The sequence below is a fragment of the Aotus nancymaae genome, unplaced genomic scaffold (assembly GCF_030222135.1).
Source record: "Aotus nancymaae isolate 86718 unplaced genomic scaffold, 86718_ANA_hifiasm-v0.15.2.pri h1tg000069l, whole genome shotgun sequence".
Lineage (NCBI taxonomy): Eukaryota > Metazoa > Chordata > Mammalia > Primates > Aotidae > Aotus > Aotus nancymaae.
Window position 1 is genome coordinate 2202872 of NW_026988484.1, and position 25829 is coordinate 2228700.

Genomic DNA, 25829 nt, shown 5'->3' on the forward strand with positions numbered 1-25829 from the left:
AAGTGCTGGGATTACAGGTGTGAGCCACCACACCTGGCCCATGAATAAATATTTATTAGCCTTTGTGATTTGGGGGTCATTGCAGCAGACCTCCTGCTTGAACACAGTGGCAGAGGCACCAGTTTCTGTATCTATAGGGAATAGTTAAGTTTATGCACAGGCAATGGGAATGATACTGTAGTCTGAGAATAAATGCAATCAACCAAAAGATCACCCATGCAGCCCAAAGAGTTTAGTGTCCTTTGCTCAGACAGACAGATCTTTATTGGTGTTTTCAACCATTTTGATTACAACTTCCCAGCAAGAAATACATCTTACATTGCCACCAGTTCTCTTATTTAGATGTATGGCTGAAGTTTCACAAAACAGTATTTGCCTTGACTACATGATGCATTCTAGCCTATTTTATTCTGCTTCATTGCTCTGTAATGCTGGTGGCCACCTGATAACTGATTTTGCAATTTACTAATGGGCTGGGACTCACGGTCTGAAAACTCTGCCTTAGGCTGCAAGCATTTCTGTTATCTCTGAGAGCTACTCCATACAGGTAAACACACGTGAAGTAAACTAAGAAACAGCTTCTGCTTTTGCAGATTCGAAGTGAACTTGACATCACGCAGGGAAAAGGCTAAACAGATGACAAAAATTTCCACTTGAGCAACCCTGGGGAGCACGAACAGGAGGAATCAGGGCAAGGGTGACTTCAAGAAAGCACTGGCAGATCACGCACTTTAAGGCAACTCTACACTGCACAATGTCAAATAACCTAGCATGGGGCGGCACTAAACGGCTGCAGGAAAGCGGAGTCTTCTTCCACATCCGGCGGCTCCCCTCGGATGTGAGCACCGGCCCAGGGTGTGTTTACAAAGAGATGAGGGCTTCCCGTGGATCCTTCTCGCTGGGAGCGCTTAGCCTCAGGAGCTGGTTCAGGGCACAGGCAGATGACATCCACAGACACCACAGGAAGCCGCCACCCAGGGGCGTGGAAGGGCCTGACGACTCTCTTGGGATTCTCAGCCAGCAGGGTGGTCCCTCCGGGACAGCACGGCGGCTCACCTCTGCGCCTCTGGGGGTGCGGGGAGAGCCTCGCCCTCCCTGCTCTCTGGGGGCCCGCCCACCCTTGCCCCCACCTGGGCTTCACGGGTGGGCGGGTAGGGGCCCAGGGTGCCACCCAGCACGTAGCCTTTCTCCTTCTCATGGGTCTTCTGGTGCTCGGCCAACGCCAGGCTGAAGTGGAAGGTCTTCCAGCAGCCCTGACAGGCATAGCGCTTCCGGCCGCTGTGGCTGCTGTGGTGCTCCATGAGGTGCGAGAGCCACGCAAAGGCCTCCCCACACTCGCCGCAGGCATAGGGCTTCCCGCGGGACGAGCCCGGCTCGTCAGCCCCTGGGCCCTGCCCCACCGTGAGCCCCGCGCTGTGGCTGGCGCTGGAGACGCCCTCGAGGCTCTGCCCATCCCCATCCTCGGGGTGTGGCCTTTTGGTTCCCAGCCTTGCCACACCCCTGTCCAGGGCTGGCTGCCGGATGACGGACTGCCTCTGCGCTCCGGAGGCAGAGCCAGACTCTGCGTCCTGGGGGTCCTGGGGGTCCTGGGGGTCCTGGGGGTCCTGGGGGTCCTGAGGGTCCTGAGGGTCTGGCGCCTTCCCAGGCTGCTCTTCCTCTTCCTCAGCAGTGCCGGACAGGGGCTCCGCAAGGGCATCCCCTGGGGGTGCCTCCATAGGCAGCTCCTGCGTGGGGGCAGCCTCCTTACAGGGGCACCCAGCACTCTCCTGACGCCTCCCGCCTTCTGGAACCAGGTCAGAGCCATAGCGTGAGTGGCCCTGCCAGGGCCCTGGGGAGGACTCAGCCGAGCCTCAGCCACTGCAATAGGGCACAGGGGTCCATGCTCTGGACCCCCACGAAGCTCAAGCTCACAGCTGTTTGGAAGCACTGCTGTCCCTCCCAGGTTGCCCGGAAGCGCACGCCCCATGCCTGCTGCTGCGTGTGGGACCTGGAGGCCTCCAACAACGGATGCGACCGGCAGGACAGGAAGGACAGTCACACTGAACGCAGGCGCTGGACACTGTGCCTCTGGAGGTCACCCTGGCCACTAGCTTGGCCACAGATGCACGATGCAAGCAGAGCCTGCTCAGAGCGCACCCTCCCGGAGGGCTCCCTGGGGCCCAGCTGCCAGTGAGGAATGCAGGGTCAAAAGATACGGCCACGTCCCCCAGCAACAAGCCCCCTGGTGACAGGCACCCGGGGCCCTCCAGCCCACGTCCACCTTTAGGTGTTCTCATTTGTGTGCTAACAGAGAGCCTCAATGGGGCAGAACAGCCACCCCTGGGATCAGTCACCCACAGATCCTGGCAACTAACATCGCTGCTGCTTCTGCTGACCAAGTCTTGGGGTGGTCTGTCGTGCAGCAAGACAGGATGGACGTAACTGGATTCCTGCCTCACTCCGACATGGTGGTGGGGAAATGGTGAAGCAGTCATTACTGAGGTCTTTGCTGGGACTGACGGCACTGTGTGGGACCCCCTCTGCCTCTGAAGAAACAGTGAACCCCACTGGCCCCAACGCCAATTCAGCCCAACCTCACCTGGGAGGCTGCTTCCTTGTGGATCCCTTTCCACCAGCCGGAGCTCCTCAGTGTCCAGCCTGGAGGCAGCGTCAGGCTGGGAAAGCTGATACCCTGAGTGGGGTTAAAAACCAAGTAAGTAAAAGAGGCACCACACGAAGTAGCTGATGGTCCTCATGTGTCGTGGGCCAGCCAGGGCAGGCTGCAGCCCACCTCCTCTTCTCTGCACTGGGACCCCCACCAAAGCTAAGTCCCTGTCAGGCCCACGGACAGTGGAGCAAAGACGGCAAGGCTGGAAGGGTGACAGGGCAGGCGGAGGCAGGACTCAGGGAAAGCAAATCTAAAGATGTGACATTAAGTCTGAGCGGAGGGCCTCCCTACAAGGAGGGCTTCTGGGGCAAGAACGTCTACGAAAGAAGAGACCCCTCACCACGCCATGCAGGCGAGGCCGTCTCTGGCAAGGAGGGTGAGAATGTCAGCGCCTCGTGGCCAGGAGGCCTTTCGAAATTCCGAGGCTTCAGTCCTACAGGCAGGGCCAGGGCAAAACTCACATGTTTAGACCAGAAAAAGTGGGGGCTTTGGCAAATCAAGCTCAAACACATGGGAGTTCAAATCCATGTAAGACATCACAGTGTCCTGTACCAAACCCTGTGGAAGGGGATGGGGAGTGGGGCATGGCCCGAGGCAGGCGACTCTCACCCCACAGGAGCAGCTTCCGGTAGCTCTTCAGGTTCTCCTCAGCGGGGTCCAGGTGGCCCCACTCCCCCAGGTTCTGAGGATCCTCTGGAAAGGACTTCAGCTTCTGAAATAGCAGAACAGCCATGGCTGAGACGTTCCACCTGCCCTAGAGAAGGGTGGGCCCGCCACAACCCCACAGCCACAGGAGCAGGCTGGAAGCCAGCCCCAGCCAGGGGCCCGACCCAGGTGCACTGCAGGAGGCGTTTACTAATGCTCGCCCTCGAGCTCCCACCAGGGTGGGTTCCGGGCCACAGCCCTCTGCTGAGTACTGGTGACGGGATGCTGACGCCTCTAAGCCGAGGCTGAGGCCCCTCACCCTCCGGCTCACGCTGACCCACGGCCCTCTGCTGAGTATTGGTGACGGGATGCGGATGCCTCTAAGCCGAGGCCAAGGCCCCTCACCCTTGGGCTCACGCTGACCCACCTGCTCGGCGTTGGCAGGGCTGGCCTCTTCGGTCCTTGCTTCCCCAACCCTCCTCTGTTCCAGAAACAGGGGGTCCGGAGAAAGCCAGGCTAGGGAGAATGAAAGGCAGAGCTGAGGCAATGAGCTCCCTGTGGCCAGGTGCCCCGAAGGGTCAAGGAGCCTCTGCTGCCTCCCACACGGGTCCCAGTGTACTTACGTGACAGCAGCACCCAAGGCTCAACAGACAGTGCATCTGTCCCTGATTTACAAAGCAGCATGGCCACAGGGCTTCGGTGGTCCCAGAAATGCCTGTTCAAGTCCCACTAAATTCATGGAAGTCTTTTTTTTTAAATAAAACGGAGTTTCGCTCTTTTTGCCCAGGCTGGAATGCAATGGTACCATCTTGGCTCACAGCAACCTCCGCCTCCTGGTTTCAAGCGATTCTCTTGCCTCAGCCTCCCAAGTAGCTGGGATTACAGGCATGCTACACCACACCCAGCTAAATTTTGAATTTTTTAGTAGAGACAGGGTTTCACCATGTTGGTCAGGTTGGTTTCAAACTCCTGACCTCGTGATCCACCCACCTTGGCCTCCCAACGTGTTGGGATTACAGGCGTGAGCCACCGTGCCCAGCCTGGTTGGTTCATTTTTTTAAAACAGGGTCTTGCTCTGTTGCCCAGGCTGGAGTGCAGTGGCATGATCTTGGCTCACTGCAATCTCCACTTCCTGAACTCAAGCGATCCTCCCACCTCAGCCTCCTGAGTAGCTGAGACTACAAGTGCACACCCAGCTAATTTTTCTATTTTTTTTGTAGAAACGGGGTCTCCCTATGTTGCCCAGGTTGGTCTCAAATACCTGGGGCCAAGTGATCCGCCTGCCTTGGCCTCCCAAAGTGCTGCAATTACAGGCATGAGCCACCGTGCCCAGCCTTGTGGAAATCTTAAAAAGCAAGGCCACATAGTGCTGGCCTGTATACGGGCTAGTGGGTGCCCCCTCACGCTGGTAATGAACAGCCACAAAACTTCTGGAAAACCACGACAGTTCTACTATATGTGAAATGCCAAACTCACACGCCATTTGCCCAGTGGCCCTGAGGACCCCACTCACAGTGACCAGAGCCCCACATACGGGCATGTAAGTCAGGAGGTGTCATGGCAGCTTCACTCCAAGGGGCAGAGAGTCCACCTCTAGGACGGGGATGGGCTGAGCACGTGGCTCTGGGCAATTAAAGAGCCAGACCCAACTGCAGCACCCCATTTGAACAGCAAGCACTCAAACACAGCACGTCACACACAGGGAGCCCGACCCCAGGCTCTGAATGTGCACGTGTGATGTGCAGGCAGACATGACGGAATGTGCACCAGGACACTTGAGACCCTTTATTTTTAGACGGTGCATGGTGGGGGGTTGGGAGATTCCTTTTTTCTTCACGTATTGATGCTTTTTCACTATTTGTGTTAAGTACAGATGATCTGCATAATCTCTGAAGACTAATTTAGTAAATAATGATATGTCTAACGTTCAGCGGAACTACAGGAGGAAGTTCCAATGACAGCATGGACCCTGGGGCCCCTGCCTCCCTGGGTGCCCTCCTGTCCTCTCCCAACCATAGGCCTCTGCCCACCACCCCACCTAAGGCTCAGCAGAGGCTGCCAGGCTGGCTGGGCACTCACGTGTCTCAGAAGGTGGTGGAATCTCCCCAGCTCCGGGCTCCTGGCTGGGGCTTGCGAGCTCGCCTGGTAGCAGCAGGGGGTCCATGTGCCTCTCATACGCTCCATCACTAAAAATCGAGGATGAGCCCGCAGGGGAGCCCAGCAGCATCCCTGTCAACAGCGAAGGGACCTGTGACCCCAAGAGGTCAGGACATGTGCCAACAACAATCACACAGTTAAACCACAGGGACCTGCAGGCTTCAGCGCCCCACCTCTACCAGTCCTTGGACCAGGAGATCTCCGGCCTGCTAAGTACCTAGAATATTTACTCAGTTAAGAGGCTGGTCCTTGCCCTTGAATGCCTTCCCTCATTCTTCTAGCTTCCTTACATCTAGAAGGCAGATGTGAAGGCAGGGGCCCAAGCAACTGTCCTGGCCCCTGAGGCAATCCTGAGAGTGATGCCATTGGGTAGGGTGGTAGGGCCTGGCTCACTGAGGACCAAGAAGCTGCCTCACCAGTACGGGGAACTTAACTTATCTCAGGCAAGCCATGGCTGGAGCTTGGGCTTTCCAGGACCCCCTCCCCATCTCCCCTGAGCCATGCTTCTCCTCTGGGGCAGCCCACCTGGCTCATCCAGAACGTCAGCCAGGCCCTCTACCAGGGAGGCTGCCTTCTTGCAGCTCTCAGGGTACTGTGCCACCACCCAGGGCCGGACCTTATCAGGCAGGATGCCCAGGAACTGCTCCAGCACCAGCAGCTCCAGCATCTGTTCCTTGGAGCGTGCCTCAGGCATCAGCCACTGGCGGCACAGCTCATGCAGGCGGGCCAGGGTCTGGTGGGGCCCGGCAGCCTCCTGGTAGACAAATTCCCGGAAGCGCAGGCGGGAGAACTCCAGGTCAGCAGGGGTCCTCTCAGGGATGGTCTCAGGTTCCTCCTGCTGGACTCCAGCTGCTAACCCTGGCGTGGGCAGATCCGGTGGGGTTGGGGAGCTCCGAGGGGAAGCAAACGCCTTCTCCAAAGGCAGCATCTTTCCAAAACTGCACTGGAAAATGCAACTGTGTCTAGCCAGGGACAAGGTGGCTCCAAAGGAGAGGTGTCAGCAATGACCAGATGCCCAGGGGGCTTAGGTGGTGCCAGAACCCACAGACCTGCAGAGGACACAACAGCCTTGCATAAGGCCAGAGCACAGCCACCCCGGCTGCAGGAGAACAAAGCCACCACACCCAGACTTCACACAGAATTACTTCCAAGAAATCCACTTGTCAGGCATCAGTAGAACCACAGTGTGGAACTTGAGCAGACAAAAAGTAGCATCAAAGTGGAGGGTAAGTAACTCATTCTGTGCATTAGCAGAATTTGTTTTTTTTTTTTGAGACTGAATCTCCCACTGTCACCCAGGCTGGAGTGCAGTGCCTCAATCTCGGCTCACTGAAAGCTCTGCCTCTTGGGTTCAAGTGATTCTCCTGCTTCAGCCTCTCGAGTAGCTGGGATTACAGTTGTGCACCACCACGCCCAGCTAATTTTTGTATTTTTAGTAGACAGGGTTTCACTGTGTTGGTCAGGCTGGTCTCAAACTCCTGACCTCAAATGATCCACCTGCCTAGCCCTCCCAAAGTTTTGGGATTACAGTCAGGAGCCACTGTGCTCAGCACCATTACCAGAATTTTAAAAAATCAGTCATGAATAGGATGAAAATGAAAAATTACTTGACAATCTCTCTATAAACCTAGATGTAAAAGCCTTAAAATATTAATAAACACATCCTAACCAAGGATGCTTTATGCATCCTGCTGGATTTGTGTTTATCTCAGAAATGCAAGATCTGTTTACATTTAAAAGATATTTTATGTGGGCTGGGTATGTGGGTAAAATATCTTTTACATTTAAAAGATATTTTATGTGGGTGGTTCATGTTTGTAATCCCAACACTTTGGGAGGCTGAGGTGGGTGGGTCACTTGAGGTCAGAAGTTTGAGACCACCCTGGCCAACATGGTGAAATCCCGTCTCTACTAAGAAAACGAAAATTAGCCAGGCATGGTGGTGAATGCCTGTAATCCCAGCTACTAGGGAGGCTGAGGCAGGACTGCTTGAACCCTGAGGCAGAGGTTGCAGTGAGCCAAGATCGCATCACTGTACTCCATCCTGGACAACAAGGTGAGATGGTCTCAAAAAAAAAAAAGATATTAGTTCCTAATAACATGAAGGAGTTAGGTGTCAGGATTGTTCCTCCAGTTAAAACCACAACCAGTATGAAATATAATTATTTAAAAAAAGCATAGGGAGTAGGGGGCCCACTCCAGAGGCCAGTGGACAACCCCCATTTCTGAAAATGGTACAGACGGTGGGCCCCACCAAAGCGTCCACAGAACCAGGTGGGAGGGGCAGGAAGTACCCAGGAGCAGGGGCAATGGGGTGGAAATGACACTGACTGGGAGAGCTCAGGTCCTGCCAACCTGTGCCCCTCCCCCAGCTGAATCCCCACATACAGGGCAGCCCCATCATTCAAGTGGAGCCAGAATTCAGGATGAACTCTCTTGATTGTAATTGTGCACCAACAGTGAGCTCACTAAACAGAACCCAGTGGGTCACAGCTGCCCAGGCCTCCAGTCGGCCTCAGGCTCTGATGTCACTGGCTATGGACGCATAAGGCTGTGAACTGCAGTTGTCCAGCTTCTCCCAAGATTCACCTGGGTCTGAAGGTCTAGAGCCAGCCAGGAGGGGACTTCCCACACCTGCAGCCAGAACGTGTCTGAGCAAGCCCAGTTTTATAGGGAAAAACCAGAGAGTAAACCACACAAAGCCAGGTGCTGTGAGCTCTTCTCGGTTGCCAGGTTCTGCTCTGAATGTGCTACACCAGGATATGGGGTGCAAAGAGCTCACAGCTGTGGGGTAGGGTGTGTGATTCCACAGAAATGAAACATCCAGGAACAGGCAAATCTAGAGACAGAATGTAGATCAGCTGTTGCCAGGGGCTGGGGTTTGGGGGAGTGACGAGTGACTGCTAATGGGTACAGGATTTCTTCCTTAGGTGGCGAAAATGCTCCACTGAGTACTGCATATTCAAAACCAATGAACTGTCCACTTTAAACAGGTAAACTTCATGGTATATAAATTACACTCAATAAGCTGTTTATAAACAAACAAACAAACAAAACAGGGCCGGGCACAGTGGCTCCCGCCTGTAATCCTGGCACCACAGAAGGCCAAGGCAGGCGGAACACCTGAGGTCAGGAGCTGGAGACCAGCCCGGCCAACAGGGTGAAACCCCCTCTATACTAAAAATGCAAAAATTCGCCGGGTGTGGTAGTGGGCACCCGTAATTCCAGCTACTCAGGAGGCTGAGGCAGGAGGATTGCTTGAACCTGGGAGGTGGAGGCGGTAGTGAGGGAAGATGCTGCCACTGCTGCATTCCAGCCTGGGCGACAGAAAGAGACTCTATGCCAAAAAAACCAAAAAACAAAAAACCAGAAGTTTGCAGAGAATCAACTATCAACCTCTCTCTCTGTGGCCAATAGCGTTTTTTTTTTTTTTTTTTTTTTTGAGACGGAGTTTTGCTCTTGTTATCCAGGCTGGAGTGCAACGGCGCGATCTCGGCTCACCGCAACCTCTGCCTCCTGGGTTCAGGCAATTCTCCCGCCTCAGCCTCCTGAGTAGCTGGGATTACAGGCACGCGCCACCATGCCCAGCTAATTTTTTGTATTTTTAGTAGAGACGGGGTTTCACCATGTTGACCAGGATGGTCTCGATCTCTTGACCTCGTGATCCACCCGCCTCGGCCTCCCAAAGTGCTGGGATTACAGGCTTGAGCCACCGCGCCCGGCCGGCCAATAGCGTTTAAAGGAGGCGATTATGAATGCAGAACTCTTAAGTGCCATTGGAAGACATTCTACACAAGCTTCTGCATACCTCAAGGAAAACAGACCCATATCGTGCCATCATTACCAGCACCACACCTCTACCTTTTTTTTTTTTAGAAAGGGAGTCTCGCTCTGTTTCCTGGGCTGCAGTGCAGTGGTGTGATCTTGGCTCACTGCAACCTCTGCCTCCCGGGTTCAAGCAATTCTCCTGCCTCAGCCTCCCAAGTAGCTGGGATTACAGGCGCCTGCCACCACGCCTGGCTAATTTTTGTACTGTTAGTAGAGACGCAGTTCCACCGTGTTGGTCAGGTTGGTCTCGAACTCCTGACCACGTGATCCGCCTACCTGAGCCTCCTAAAGTGTTGGGATTACAGGCATGAGCCACCGCACCCAGACCTACCTTTTTTAACCACATGGTCATACTCTGTCACCGAGGCTGGAGAGCAGTGGCATGATCATACCTTACTGCAGCCTCAAGCAATCCTCCCATCTCAGCCTCCCAAGTAGCTGGGACTACAGGAGCACACAACGTACATCTGGCTAATTTTTTTTTTTTTTTTGAGATGGAGTATCACAGTGTTCCCCAGGCTGTAGTGCAGTGGTGCAATCTCAGCTCACTGCAATCTCCACCTCCTGGGTTCAAGCCATTCTCCTGTCTTAGCCTCCCGAGTAGCTGGGACTACAGGTGTGCACCCCCACGCTGACCTAATTTTTTTGTGTTTTTAGAGACAGGGTTTCTAAAACCCATGTTGGCCAGGATGGTCTTGATCTCCTGACCTCGTGATCTGCCCGCCTCGGCCTCCCAAAGTGCTGGATTACAGGCATGAGACACTGACCCAGCCACACCTGGCTAATTTTTAATTTTTTGTAGAGACAGGGATCTCACTATGTTGCCCAGGCTGGTCTGTAACTTCTGGACTCAAAGGATCCACCTGCCTTGGCCTCCCAAAGCACTGGGATTCCAGGTGAGAGCCACTACACCCAGACCCACCCTTTTGCTCCCTCATAGGTCTGAGCTCTCAACTGGCGCCTCCGGGAGGCTTTTCCTCTCCACTCCTTGTACACCCCACCTGACACCTGCTCATGCCTCCACATCTTACTTGCCTACTGACTGCCTTCCCTACTGGAATGCGTACCCAGGACAGCAGGGATTCCTCACAGGCAGGTCCCTGGGCCCGGGCAGAGCTGGCTCAGTGTGTGTAGACTGCACAAAACCGTGCAGTTCTGTTGAGGGGTGTGCTGGCTGCACCTCATTTGTTTCTGGCTGTTGTGGACCCTCATGTCCATCTCTGTGGGGTCCTTTCTGATCTATCTAAAGGACATATGGAGAGGCAAGATAGCTAGGGCACAGCTGTCACCTACTTACGGCAGCCCCCACCAGGGTGCCCTCTCCTCACACACTCCACCCCCTGCCAGAGACCCTCAGACCCGAGCATCTGCCCGTTGTGTGGCTGAGCACTTTCTCGTGATTTAATATCTGAGAGTGGGTAAACTGCCCACTCTCCCGTGACATTTTCTTTATTTTATTTTATTTTTTAAAAATAAAGATGGGGTTTCACCATGTTGGCCAGGCTGGTCTTGAACTCCTGACCTCAAGTGATCCACCCAACTCAGCCTCCCAAAGTGCTAGGATTACAGGCATGAGCCACTGCGCCCGGCTGTTTTTTTTTTTTTTTTTTTCCAAAGACAGGGTTTCACCGCTGGTCTTGAACTCCCGACCTCAGGTGATCCACCCACCTTGGCCTCCAAAGTGCTTGGATTACAGATGTGAGCCACTATGCCCAGCTTTTTTTTTTTTTTTTTCCTGACTTTTTCTTTTCAGCTCTTTCTGTGAACTAGTTAATGAGTTCTCTTGTCTGGCTCCATCTTGCCACTGTCCCTAACTGTGCCTTTTCACTCCGTGCTGTCCTCTGGTCACAGGCAATGTCCTAATGTTTCTTACTATCTAATGCAACCTTTTTTTTGGAGATAGAGTCTCGCCCTGTCACCCAGCTGGAGTGCAGTGGCAGAATGTTGGCTCACTGCAACCTCTGTCTCCTGGGTTTGAGTGAGTCTCCTGCCTCAGCCTCCTGAGTCACTGGGAATACAGGCACCTGCCATCACGCCCAGCTATTTTTTGTATTTTTAGTAGAGATGGGGTTTCACCATGTTGGCCAGGCTGGTCTCGAACTGTTGACCTCAAGTGATCCACCTGCCTCGGCCTCCCAAAGTGCCAGGATTACAGGCATGAGTCACTGCACCCAGCCTTCAACCATTTTTTAAACTGAACTTCTAAGTTCAGAAACCCACTTAAAAAGCGTTTCTTACCCTCAGGATTAGAAATACGTATTCTTGTTTATCCTCCTAGAACAGAGGGTAGCAGATTTAAAAAGCCAGACAGTCTCAGTTTCAACTAGTCAACTCTTTCTCATGGCAAGTAGGCAGCCAGAGCCCTGTGTGTGCCCACAGATTTGGCATGTTCTTACACAACCTCATTTACAAAAACAGGTGGCTGGGCATGGTGGCTCACACCTGTTATCCACGCACTTTGGGAGGCCAAGGTGGGGGGATAGTTTGAGCTCAGGAGCTCGAGATAGCCTGGGCGACATGCCAAAACCTTGTCTCTACAAAAAATACAAAAACCAGTTGGACACAGTAGCGTGTGCCTGTGGTCCCAACTACTCTGTAGAATGAGGTGGGAAGATCACCTGAATCCAGGAGATTAAGGCTGCAGTGAGCTGTGATCACAACACTGTATTGCAGCTTGGGTGACAGAGTGAGACCCTGTCTCAAAAAAAAAAAAAAAAAAAAAATTAGCTAGGCATGGTGGCACACACCTATGGTCCCAGCTACATGGGAAGCTAAGGTGGGAGGACCCCTTGATCCCAGGAGTTGGAGGCTGTAGTGAGCTATGATTGGCCACTGCACTCCAGCCTGAGCAACAGAACGAGCCTGTGTCTTAAAAACAAGAGACACCACTGGGACCCTTTCCTGTCCACAGCCTGCTTGAATGAGGCCACACCTCATTGGAGTCTGGCTTGGTCACTGGGCAAACCTCCACCCCCACCCCCCAATCTTGGGACTGTCCAGAATTTTCCTCAAATGGGATTTTCCTAGAGCCCATCCTCCCCATCCTCAAAAAATGAAGCAGTCTGCACAAGTCTTGAGCCAGTCCTGTAGGCTTTGTGCCCCCAGGAGGCTTGGAATGCATAGGCTGAGGGAGAGAGAGTCACAGTGGGTGAGGGGTGGCTGACCTGAGGGGTCCCAAGCCTGGCGGGCCCCCAGAGTCCTGCAGCAAATCCCCTTCATCGGGGGCTGAGCAGAGCTCAAGACTGGTCTGGCCCTCCTCAGGCCCAGCCCTGGCTACCTAAGGATTATTCATCATGGCTCCCTATCCCGACCCACTGATTGGGTCTAGCAAATCACTCCATGGCCTCAGGCCTGAGGATCAGCCGGGGAAGCTCAATGCATGGGGCATAGGCCGGTATCCCCAGAGACTGCCCTGGCTTCATCCACAGATCACTTACCCATTACAAAAAGGAGAAAAGGTGCTTTTAAAAGAATGAAAAAACATGAAGTGAGGGTCTTCGTTCACATCTCAGCTGCCTTTTGTGGTCCCTGATCCACTCACCAGGACAGACAGAACCAGAGAAATGTCCTGCACAACTGGCCCAGGCTCCCATAAAGCCCAAGGCCAGGAATGCCCAGGAAGTCACAGATTCAAGTACCATACAGAGAAAACAGCAACTCCATGTGACATGTGGACCTGCTCTGACTCCAGAGCAGGAAACCATCTGCAGGACACGACGGGATGGGAGAGGTGATATGGAACCAGGTATGGTGTGACTGTGCCACTCAGCCTCCCCCAGGAGTCAGCAAGGACACAGGTGAGTATATGGGAAGTGGAGGGAGAACACACAAAAATGGGGGAAGGAGCAGGGGCATGGAAAGCCAGATGAAGGGACGGGTTGGGGGAGATATTGGGGAAAGGAAGGAGCGGGGAGTGTGAGAGAAAGGAGATGGGGGAAGAGTGACGGGAGGCTGAGAGTCAGGCTTGAAGCCCAGTACTCCTGCTCTTGCCTCTCTCACGAGAGGGGTCTTGGGGTGGGCGCAGGCACTTAACTCAAACAGAACCCATCCCCAGGTGACTTGGGAGAGGCGGGATGTCCCAAGGGTAGGGGCAGCAGAGACGATGCCCATCCCAGGCACTCCTTTGGTCCCCATGCCCTCTACCTCTTCCCTGCTCCTGCCCAAGTAGCCACCGCCTGACCAGCTTCCCCCCACCAAGGACACCCTCACACCCTAAGCCCCACTTCCTCGCCTCCTCTTCCCCTAAGGAGCCTACCCCTACCTTCTCCCCATTCGGGGCCTTCCCCTTCTCCCCTTCTCCACCCTCAAGAATTTCCCCCTCCCCTTCCCCCACTTCCCCTCAGGAACCTCCCCCTCCACACTCTCCCCCTCATCAGGAGCCACCCCTTCCTGGTATCCCACCCACAGGGTGCCCTAAGCGCCTCCTCTCCTCGAGCCTACAAGGGGTGGGGGTTTCACTAGTAACCTTCCTGCCTGCAGGGCCCCCTAGAGCCTCCCAGCCCCCAACCCCCAGGAGGGGGCCTCTCACCGACCCAGATGTCAGGCCCACCCCTGGGGGACCTGGCCCCTGCCCCGCACTCCACGGGAAGGGCTCTCAGACCCTCAACCACCTGGAGGCACAGTGGGGGGCTAGCACCCCAACCCCGAGGACGCCCCAGCCCCTTCACCCCACGCTGCTCCCTGAGGCATCCTCACCGTCTGCCCCGTCGGGGTCACTCCCTGACCCCCAAGCTGCGGTCCCGGGACGGACCCACCTGCTGCGCAGCTACCCCAGACCGGTCCCAGCCGCCTGGAGCCCCAGAGCACGATGGCGACCGCCAAATTGCGCCTGCGCGCTGGGCTCCGCCGCGGACTACGATTCCCACAATGCCGCGAGCCGGTGCCCGTGTAGAGGGGAGCGAGCAAGGGAGCCGTGACAGGGTACATGGCCAATCAGACACGAGTGTGGTCACCCCGGCGTCCCGCCCACCCGGCTCCTGCGTCACTTTCGGTACCACGGCAACAAGGTAAACAAGCGCATAAATAATAGACTGTTGACAGCCAGAGACCCAGAGAAACAAAGACCGTGAGAAACAGAGAAACAGAGACAAAAAGACGCGCAGACAGGAAGGGAGAGAAGCATGAAGACCCACATACACGGAAAGGAAGGGAGAGACCAGCATGGGCTCAAGAAAGAGAAAGACCAGCAAGGGCTCAAGAAAGGAAGAGACCAGCTCAGGCTCAGGAAAGGGAGACCCAGAGAATGGGACAGAGACCAGCCCGGGCTCAGGAAAAGAAAGACCCAGAGAAGGGATGTACTCGAGGCTAAGACCAATATGAACAGAGATACAGAGACAGACACGGGCAGACCCAGTACTGGGGAGATAAGAGGTGGAGACCCCGAAACACTTAGGCGCTAAAATGGGTTTTGCAGTTTCAGGGAGTGGATAGAACTCGAAGATTACTCACGCCAGGGCTTCAGGAGCTGCTGAAATGAGGACAACGTGAGCGACAGCCGAGGTGAGGGCTTTGGCAAAGCCCCTTACAAGTGTAACCACCTGGAGGGCAGGGCAGGGCAGGGCCAGGAGCTGCTTCCCAGATAAGAGTTTTCCAGATAGAGGCGCTTATGAGCAAGCCATTTTGGTCGTTTTTGTGTGACCGATTTTTAAAATGTTTATCTCAACAGTTTATATATTTTATTTTAAATTTACATACATCACACACACTTTTTTGGTATTCAGTTCTATGAATTTTAACTCATAGCCACCAACAAACTAGGGACAAAGAATAACTCCATTGCCCAAAAGTCCTCCTGCTACCTCTTGGTAGTCACTCCGTCCCCACCCATAACCCCAGACAACAGCTAATCTAAGTGGTCTACTGCTACCATTTTGCCTTCACAGTGTCATATAAGTGGCATCATACAGTATGTGGGCTCTTCGGATTGGCTTTTTCACTGAACATACCTCTGAGATGCACTGAAGTAGTATCTATCAACAATTAATTACATTTTATTGGTAAGTAGTATTCAGTGGTATACAGCAGTTTAAACATTCTCCCACTGAAAGACATTAGGGTCGTTTTTAGTATTTTGCTATTAAAAAATAAAGCTGCTATGAACATTCGTGTACAGCTTTGTTTGTTTCAGGAAACTGAACATAAGTTTTCACTTTTCTGGGATGAAGGCCCAAGAGTCCAACTGCTACGTCACACAATGAACACGTGCTTATTAACGTAAGAAGCTGCTATACTCTCATCCAGAGTAGCTGGACCCTTTTACACTCCCACCACCAATGTATGTGTGAATTCACTTCAATTTTTTTTTTCTTTTTTTTTTTTTTGAGACCAAGTTTTGCTCTGCCACCCAGGATGGAGTGCAGTGGCTCGATCTCAGCTGACTGCAACCTCCACCTCCCGGGTTCAAGCAATTCTCCTGCCTCAGCCTCCCAAGTAGCTGGGATTACAGGTGCCACCACCACGCCAAGCTAATCCACTTCACATTTTTATCAGCATTTGTGTTTTGCTATTTTTTATTTTGGCCATTCTGGTAGGTATGTATTGATATGTCATTGTGGTTTCAATTTGCATTTCCCTTAATTGCTAACAAAGTTGAGCACATTTTCATGATTTTTTGGCAATCTGCATATCCTCTTCATTAAAATGTCTGTTCACATCTTTTGCCCATTTTCTAATTTTTAAAAAATTGTTCAGTTTTGAAAGTTTTAAATTATTTTTTTTGACACAAAATTAAGTTTTAAAATATTTTGTTTTTGGTCTCACTCTGTCACCCAGGCTGGAGTGCAGTAGCGTCACCATGGGTCACTGCACCCTTGATCTCCCAAGCTCAAGTGATCCTCACCTCAGCCTCTAGAGTAGCTGGGACTACAGGTGTGAACTACCATGCCCAGCTAATTTTCTCTTTTTAACAGACGGGGTTGCAGCCATCTCTACTAAAAATAAAAAAATTAGCCAGGTGTGGTGGTGGGTGCCTGTAATCCCACCTAGTCGGGAGGCTGAGGCAGGAGAATCGCTTGAACCAGGAAGGTGGAGGTTGCAGTGAGTCAAGATGTCGTCACTGCACTCCAGTGGGGTGACAAGAGTGAAACTTCATCTCAAAAAAAAAAAAAAAAGGCCGGGCGCGGTGGATCACACCTGTAATCCCAGCACTTTGGGAGGCTGAGGGGGGTGGATCACGAGGTCAAGAGATCAAGACCATCCTGGCCAATATGGTGAAACCCCATCTCTACTAAAAAATACAAAAATTAGCTGGGCACGGTGGCGTGTGCCTGTAGTCCCAGCTACTCGGGAGGCTGAGGCAGGAGAATTGCTTGAACCCAGGAGGCAGAGACTGCAGTGAGCCGACATTGTACCACTGTACTCCAGCCTGGCACCTGGCGACAAAGCAAGACTCTGTCTCAAAAAAAAAAAAAGAGATGGGTGCCAAGGCTGATCTTGAACTCCTGAGCTGAAGCAATCCTCCCACCTTGGCCTCCCAAAGTGCTGGGATTACAGGCATGAGCTGCCATGCCCAGTCTTAGCAGTTTTATTTACTGGATATAACTCAGGAATTGCGAAATGGAAGCGATCCATAGGGTAAAGTCTGGCTGAGGACACTGAAGGTGCAGCACATCCAAGCACCCTCTGGGTGAGCCGCCTCCCAGCACTTGAATGTGTTCACCAACCTAGCTCTCTCAATCGTGGGGTTAAGAGTCCATAACTCCTTTAAGGTGACTATCACTATCCTCAAGGTATCTATGGGTCCCACGGGAGTCATCTCATTAGCATAAACTCAGGTGTGGTCAAAAGGGGCTCCTTATGAATTGCAAACCCTACTCCTATTATTCACAAAATTCCAAGGTTTTTAGCTCTTGGAACCAGGAACCAGGGATAAAGATCACATACAGGTTTTATTACACCACAGAGGGCCAATTGCTCTTGCACCATCTGTGGAAAAGGCTACCTTTCCTGCATTGAATAGCTTTTGCTACTTAAAAAAAATCAGTCAGGAATATCTTTGTGGGTCTATTTCTGGGTTCCTGATTCTGTTCCAGTGATCTACGTGTCTGCCGACACCACACCGGATTACCATGGCTACAGAGTAACATCAGGTGCAGTTATTCCTCACACTTTTTTTTCTTTTTCAAAAAATTATTTTAGCTATCCTAAGTCTTGTGCTTTCCCACATACACATTCTTTCTTTTTTTTTTTTAAGTTGGAATCTCACTTTGTTGCCCAGGCTGCAGTACAGTGATACGATCTTGGCACACTGCAACCTCTGCCTCCTGGGTCACCCTCCCTAACAGCTGGGATTACAGGCATGCCCTGCCACACCTGGCTAATTTTTGTATTTTAGTAGCACTGGGATTTCTCGATGTTGGCCAGGCTCATCTCGAACTCCTGACCTTAGGTGTTCTGCCGGTCTCAGCCTCTCAAAGTGCCAGGATTATAGGCGTGAGCCACTAGCCTGGCCTTTTTTTTCCCCTTTGTTTTTTTCTTTTTTTGAGATGGGAGTCTTACTCTATCACCCAGGCTGGAGTGCGGTGTTATGATCCCGACTCATTGCAACCTCCACCTCCTGGGTTCAAGGGATTCTCCTGCCTCAGCCTCTCAAGTAAATGGGAATACAGGTGCCCGCCACTAAGCCTAGCTAATTTTTGTATTTTTAGCAGAGATGGGGTTTCACTATGTCGGCCAGGCTGTTCTCAAACTCCTAACCTCAAGTGATCCACCCGCCTCAGCCTCCCAAAGTGCTGGGATTATAGGCATGGGCCACCGCACCCAGCCAATTTTATCGATCTTTTCAAAAAAAAGCTTTAGGTGTGATTTTTAAAATTTTATTGTTCTTGTTGTATAAAATTAGAAGTATGTACAAGTACTTACAAATATGGAATTAAAATGGCAGGAAATTCAACTGAAAGAACAGGGAGTCACTAACTCTGGTAAGAAGTAGTGGCAGGGAGTGGGAATGAGGGAAAGGAAAATGCCATTTCTCCTTATAAACATCATTAAAATTTTTGACATGAGATACATGTTATATTTTGGCAAAAATCAAAAACATTGTATTGCAAGGTAGAATGAAAACTTTTTTTTTTTTTTTTTTAAACACAAATTTTCAAATCCATATGACTACATATATTTGTAGGGAACTATTAATAGAAGCAGTAATTATTATTTTTTTAAGAGACAAGGTCTCGCTCTGTTGCCCAGGCTGGAGGGCAGTGGTGTGATCATAGCTCACTGATGCCTTGAACTCCTGGGCTCAAGTGATCCTCCTGCCTCAGCCTCCCAAGTAGACAGGACTATAGGCACGTGTTATTACACCCAGCTAATTTCAAATTTTCTTGTAGAGACAGGGTCTCACTGTGTTACTGAGGCTGGTATCAAATTCCTGGGCTCAACTGATTCTCCTGCCTCAGCCTCCCAAAGTGCTGGGATTACAGGCATGAACCACTACCTGGCTAACAGCAGCAATTCTATAATGTTTGTTTATATAGCAGTGCCAGGTACTGTTTTAAAGACTTTACATATATAACATTTAATCATCAGAGCATCCTCACAAGATCCTACAACTATAAAATGGCAGACAGCACATATGAGTCCGGGTGGCCTGACCCTGGAATCCTATTCCTGAAGTCCAGGCTGCACTGCCTCTGCATGAAGGTATATACAAGGCATGTAACTGCATAGAGGCAATTAGGAAAGGTCCACAGGAAGCTATCAGCACAGTTCAGCTTTGGCAAAGGCATCAGGGTAAAGGCAGAATATGTTTTTTGTTCTAAATACTTCTGTATAACTACAAATTAATTTTATGTGGCTTATGTTGTAAGATACCTTGTATATGGGCCGGGCGCGGTGGCTCACGCCTATAATCCCAGCACTTTGGAAGGCCGAGGCGGGTGGATCACGAGGTCAAGAGATTGAGACCATCCTGGTCAACATGGTGAAACCCCGTCTCTACTAAAAATACAAAAATTAGCTGGGCATGGTGGCGTGTGCCTGTAATCCCAGCTACTCAGGAGGCTAAGGCAAGAGCGAAACTCTGTCTCGAAAAAAGAAAAAAAAAAAAAAAAAAAGATACCTTGTATATACCAAAAAACGTCACTGTTAAAACTATGGTATGATATACACACAAAAATAGAGAAATATATCAATGAACTGAGTCCAGAAACAGATTAAAATACACAGTAGAATGTAGATTCTGATAAAGATGTAATTTCAGCCCATTAGGAAAAACAGTAATTATTTAATAGATTGTCTTGGGAGAAATTACTACCTATATGGAAAAAAAATTTGGATTCCAATGCCTGACTACATATACCGAAATCAACTCCAAATGGACATTAAGATTTAAATGTGGCCGGGCGCGGTGGCTCAAGCCTGTAATCCCAGCACTTTGGGAGGCCGAGGCGGGTGGATCACGAGGTCAAGAGATCGAGACCATCTTGGTCAACATGGTGAAACCCCGTCTCTACTAATACAAAAAATTAGCTGGGCACGGTGGCGCGTGCCTGTAATCCCAGCTACTCAGGAGGCTGAGGCAGGAGAATTGCCTGAACCCAGGAGGCGGAGATTGCGGTGAGCCGAGATCGCGCCATTGCGCTCCAGCCTGAGTATCAAGAGCGAAACTCCGTCTCAAAAAAAAAAAAAAAAAAAAAAAAAAAAAAAAAAGATTTAAATGTACAAAATGAAATAATAAAGACTTGAAACAGACTTTAAAAGTCTTCAAGGCCGGGCGCGGTGGCTCAAGCCTGTAATCCCAGCACTTTGGGAGGCCGAGGCGGGTGGATCACGAGGTCGAGAGATCGAGACCATCCTGGTCAACGTTGTGAAACCCCGTCTCTACTAATACAAAAAAATTAGCTGGGCACGGTGGCGCGTGCCTGTAATCCCAGCTACTCAGGAGGCTGAGGCAGGAGAATTGCCTGAACCCAGGAGGCGGAGGTTGCGGTGAGCCGAGATCGCGCCATTGCACTCCAGCCTGGGTAACAAGAGCGAGACTCCGTCTCAAAAAAAAAAAAAAAAAAAAAAAAAAAAAAGTCTTCAAAGGGGTTTTTGGCCGGGCATGGTGGCTCATGCCAATAATCCCAGCACTCTGGGAGGCTGGGGGCAGGGTGCAATCACTTAAACTCAGGAGTTTGAGAGAAGCCTGGGCAACATGGTGAAATCCATCTCTACTAAAAATACAAAAAAGTAACTGGGCACAGTGGTGCACGCCTTTAGTCCCAGCTACTTGGGAGGCTTGAGGTGTGAGGATCACCTGTGCCCAGAAAGTCAAGGCTGCAGTAAGCCATGATCGGTGATCAGGCCACCGTACTCAAGCCTGGGCGACAGGGGTGAGACCCTGTCTCTTTGTATAGGTTTTCATTTATATCCAGGAGACATTTTATTTTTTCTTTCTTTATTTTGAGACACAGTCTCACTCTGTTGCCCAGACTGGAGTGTAGTGGTGCAATCCTGGCTCACTACAACCTCTGCCTCCCAGGCTCAAACAATTCTTGTGCCTTAGCCTCCCAAGTAGCTGGGATTACAGGCATGCACCACGTCTGGCTAATTTTTTATATTTTTAGTAGAGATGGGGTTTTACCATGTTGACCAGGCTGGTTTTGAACTCTTGACCTCAAGCAATTCACCCACCTCGGCCTCCTAAAGTGCAGGCATAAGCCTCCACGCCTGGTCTCATCCAGGAGATATTTTGATCCAAACACTGCCATTTGCCTTTTTTCTTTTTTTGAGATGGAGTCTCACTCTTTCTCCCAGGCTAGGGTACAGTGGTGCCATCTTAGCTCACTGCAGCCTCTGCCTCCTGAGTTGAGGCGATTCTCCTGCCTCAGCCTTCAAGTAGATGGGACTACAGGTGTGCACCACCACACCCAGCTAAATTTTGTATTTTTAGTAGTGTCACCATTTTTAGAGTGTCACCATGTTGGCCAGGTTGGTTTTGAACTCCTGACCTCAAATGATCTGCCGACCTCGGCCTCGAAGTGCCAGGATTACAGGCATGAGCCACAGCTCCCAGCCTTTCCTTTTTGTCTTTTTTGAAACAGAGTCTCGCTCTGTCACTCAGGCTGGAGTGCAGTGGTGCGATCTCAGCTCACTGTACCACTGCCTCCTGGGTTCAAGCAATTCTTGTGCCTCAGCCTCCTGAGTAGCTGGAATTACAGGTGTGCACCACCATGCCTTGCTAATTTTTGTATTTTTAGTAGAGATGAGGTTTCGCCATACTGGCCAAGCTGGTCTCGAACTTGGCTTTGCCATGTGCTGGGAATACGGTGTTAGCCACCACGCCCAATAGTTATTTGTCATTTATGAGGGCTCCTTTTAGATGAAAGCAAAAAAGAGTTGGCTAAGCCTAGATGGTTGAGAATCTGGTGTGTGGGTCTCACCTTGTTTCCAATGAATAAAGTGAAGTTACAGAGGCAAAGGAGGGAGAACTTCTGAGGTTTCCAGCTGCAGTCTGAGTGAGTGAATTAATCCCCATTTCCATGTAGGCAGAACCTGTAAGAGTGGCGAGAGAGTCTTGTGTAGATATTACAGAGACCTAAAGAAGAACTAAAATCCAGAAACCACAAAAAAAGTAAAAAAAAAAAAGTGGTAAATTTGGCTATATTAAATAGAAACCTCTTCTACAGTAACCAAAACAGCATGATACTAATACAAGAACAGACACATAGGCCAACAGAACAGAATACAGAATACAGAGAAGCCAAGCCACACACCTACAACCATCTGATGTTCCACAAAGTTGACAAAAACAAGCAATGAGAAGAGGACTCCCTATTTACTAAATGGTGCTGACATAATTGGTTAGCCATATGCAGAAGACTGAAACTAGACCCCTCCCTTTTACCATATATGAAAATGAATTAAAAACTTAAATATAAAACCTATAACTGTAAAAACTCTATAAGAGGCCAGGTGTGGTGGCTCATGCCTGTAATCCTAGCACTTTGGGAGGCCGAGGCAGGAGGATCACCAGAGGTCAGGAGTTTGAGACCAGCCTGGCAAACGTGGTGAAACCCTCGTCTCTACTAAAAGTAGAAAAATTCAGCTGGACGTGGTGGCACATGCCTATAATCCCAGCTACTCGGGAGGCTGAGGCAGAATCACTGGAATCCAGGAGGCAGAGGCTGCAGTGAGCCGAGATCAAGCCACTGCACTCCAGCCTGGGTGACAGAGGAAGACTCTGTCTCAAAATATATGTATATATATTTTGTAAATAGGGTCTCCCTGTTTTTCCCAGGCTGGTGTCAAACTTCTGAGCTTAAGCAATCTTCCTCCTTTGGCCTCCCAACAGTGTTACAATTACAAGCATGAGCCACTGCACCCAACCAGTTTTTTGGTTGTTGCTTGTTTTGAGACAAAGTCTCTCTCTGTCACCCAGGCTGGAGTGCAATGGTGTGATCTCAGCTCACTGTAACCTCCATATTCCAGGTTCAAGCAACTCTCCTGCCTCAGCCTCCCAGGTAGCTAGGATGACAGGCATGTGCCACCACACTTGGCTAATTTTTGTATTTTTAGTAGAGACGGGTTTTGGGGTTTCACCATGTTGGTCAGGCTGGTCTCAAACTCCTGACCTCGTGATGCACCCACCTCGGCCTCCCAAAGTGCTGGGATTACAGGCATGAGCCACCGCCTCTAGCTCCAACCAGTTTTTTGTTTGTTTTTTGAAACGAAGTCTCGCTCTGTCGCCCAGGCTGGAGTGCAATGGCGTGGTCTTGGCTCACTGCAACCTCCTCCTCCCAGGTTCAAACGATTCTCCTGCCTCAGCCTCCCAAGTAGTGGGGATTACAGGAATGTGCCACCAAGTCCAGCTAATTTGGTACTTCTAGGAGAGATGGTGTTTCACCATGTTGGCCAGGCTGATCTTGAACTCCTGACCTTGTGATCCGCCTGCCCGCGCCTCCTAAAGTGCTGGGATTACAGGCGTGAGCCACTGTGGCCGGCCCCCAACCAGTTTTAATTTATATACTGTGATCCAGCAACTGTACCCCCACAAATTTATCCAAGTATATCCAGGCATGCCTGCATGTGTGCAAAATATCACAAGGATATTATATTGCATCATTTACAATATCAAATATTTGTTTATAATCCCAATATATAATATAATCTACAATATGTCTGTTGACAGGTCTGTATAACTGGGTATTATCAGTCCATTAAAACAATGAGGAATATACACATTGCACACGTAAAGAGACCCTCCAGGGTCAGGCGCGGTGGCTCATGCCTATAATCCCAGTACTTTGGGAGGCCGAGGCAGGTGGATCACAAGGTCGAGAGATCGAGACCATCCTAGTCAACATGGTGAAACCCTGTCTCTACTAAAAATACAAAAATCAGCTGGGCATGGTGGTGTGCACCTGCAATCCCAGCTACTCAGGAGGCTGAGGCAGGAGAATTGCTTGAACCCAGAAGGCAGAGGTTGCGGTGAGCCGAGATCGCACCACTGCACTCCAGCCTGGGTAACAAGAGCGAAACTCCATCTTAACACAACAAAAAAAGAGACCCTCCAGGACACATGGCACAGAGATCAACATGGAACACAAAACGTAACACCTCATATGTCCAAAATCAGTACTGTCCCCCACAACCCACTGCCATTAGTTGTCTACAAAGGGTCCTGTAAGAAAGCATCAATTGTGGTCTCTGAGGAGGGCACCTCAGGTGAGAAAAGGGCCCATTTTTCTTTCATTTCCTTTTCTGTTTTTTAATTCCTTACCACATGCATGGACTACTTTTTCAAATAAAGTAAACATAATTTGGAAAAAGAACATCACTCAGACATAGGGAGAGTCAAGGTTTTCTCAATTGACAAGTGACAAGAACACTGAGCATTGTGAGCGGGCCTTAGTGATGCAGAACCTGCTGACCGCCTGCCAGGGCAACTCACAGAGTGCGCGCAGCCTCCCTCTGGGGAGCTGAGAAGTGCCGCTCTCCACCCTGCTTGTCTGAGCCACTCCTTCTCACTACAAGGTCACTTGACCACTGTCTCTGGCCTTCACTCTGCCTCCTTCTCCCTCTGTATGACAGAAAGTGCCACCAGGCCAGGTGCGGTGGGTCACGGTTGTAATCCCAGCACTTTGGGAGGCTGAGGCAGGCAGATAACTTGAGGTCAGGAGTTTGACATCAGACTGGCCAACACGGTGAATCCTGTCTCTACTAAAAATACAAAAATTAGCTGGGTATGGTGGCACGTGCCTGGAATTCCAGCTACTAGGGAAGCTGAGGCACAAGAATCATTTGAACCTGCAAGGTAGAGGTTGCAGTGAGCCGAGACAGCACCACTGCATTCCAGACTGGGCAAGAGAGTGAGATTTTGTCTCCAAAAAAAAAGGACAGTGTCATTGAAGAAAGGCAGCCTCAGTCCAAGATAACCTGTTCTCACCAGTTCAGCAGTCATAGCCAACTGCCGAGAGTCCTTGAATCCTAAGGACTACATCAGGGCCCCGAGCCCAACCTGTGAGACCAAAGAAATAAGGACATAGAGCTGTTGCTCCCTCAGCATAAGAACCCAACTGAGGCCCATGACCAACACACCAAGACCTCATCTTCTCGCTGCCTAGAGCTCCACCTGCGTTCAGTCCAGAATCCAAACACACCACAGCTATTAGCATCCGCTTCCTAAAGCACCCCTAGGAGTTTCCAGTTCTCTTGACCTCCAGTCGTCCACCCCTCAGTGCCCATCTCAGAAGGCCTCCAAGGCACTGCCCTGTATGTACTATGATGGTTCCATAATAAGTTCTGAGAGTCGACAGATGCTTGGGAAGGCCCTTGCTTCTCTTCTTTTTCAGTTGTCTGAGTCAGCAGAGTAAAATCAACATCACCATCATCAACAACAACAAAAACACCATCAGCAGCAGCAGCAGCAGCAGCGTTAATAAAAGCGTAATAACGGCCGGGCGCGGTGGCTCAAGCCTGTAATCCCAGCACTTTGGGAGGCCGAGGCGGGTGGATCACGAGGTCAAGAGATCGAGACCATCCTGGTCAACATGGTGAAACCCCGTCTCTACTAATACAAAAAAAAATTAGCTGGGCATGGTGGCGCGTGCCTGTAATCCCAGCTACTCAGGAGGCTGAGGCAGGAGAATTGCCTGAACCCAGGAGGCGGAGATTGCGGTGAGCCGAGATCGCGCCATTGCGCTCCAGCCTGGGTAACAAGAGCAAAACTCCGGCTCAAAAAAAAAAAGCGTAATAACAACAGCAGGCATGGGAGTAGAAACAGCTGATCCACAATGAACCCTGCAGTGTCCCAAGAACTCTATATAGAGCACCTTATTTCTATAGGGTAGGACTTGCCACACTTTACAAGCAGGGAACTGAAGCACAGAGAGGTTATTGTAATTCACCTAAGATCAACAGCAACGAGGAGGCAGACCCGTAACTAAAACCCAAGATTGACTGAAATCAAAAGGTGTACTCCTAGCTGGGCATGGTGACTCACACCTGTAATCCCTGCACTTTGGGAGGCGAGACAGGAAGATCACTTGAGCCCAGGAGTTCAAGATACTGCAGGACAATACGAGACTAAAACATACAAAGAAATTAACTGGGCACAGTGGTACACACCTAT

The 25829-nt window shown here is 50.8% G+C and overlaps 1 protein-coding gene across 10 annotated transcripts in view; it reads right to left on the bottom strand.

Annotated features, from left to right (window-relative positions):
- Positions 1-228: 228 nt before the first annotated feature.
- ZSCAN18 (zinc finger and SCAN domain containing 18) overlaps positions 229-25829 on the bottom strand; it is a 67237-nt gene continuing 41636 nt past the window's right edge. For 8 of the 10 annotated variants that reach the window (XM_064367417.1, XM_064367416.1, XM_012473191.3 and 5 more), the window contains 7 exons: positions 21640-21751; positions 5975-6498; positions 5372-5521; positions 3720-3808; positions 3257-3359; positions 2579-2671; positions 229-1783 (listed from right to left, as the gene is read on the bottom strand). In XM_064367417.1, the coding sequence (XP_064223487.1) occupies positions 1053-1783; positions 2579-2671; positions 3257-3359; positions 3720-3808; positions 5372-5521; positions 5975-6377 (1569 nt within the window). In that variant the 5' untranslated portion in view covers positions 6378-6498; positions 21640-21751 and the 3' untranslated portion in view covers positions 229-1052. Of the gene's footprint in view, positions 1784-2578; positions 2672-3256; positions 3360-3719; positions 3809-5371; positions 5522-5974; positions 6499-13972; positions 14116-21639; positions 21752-25829 lie in introns of those variants that run through there. The other 2 variants (XM_012473190.2, XM_012473198.2) reach the window with 2 other exon arrangements.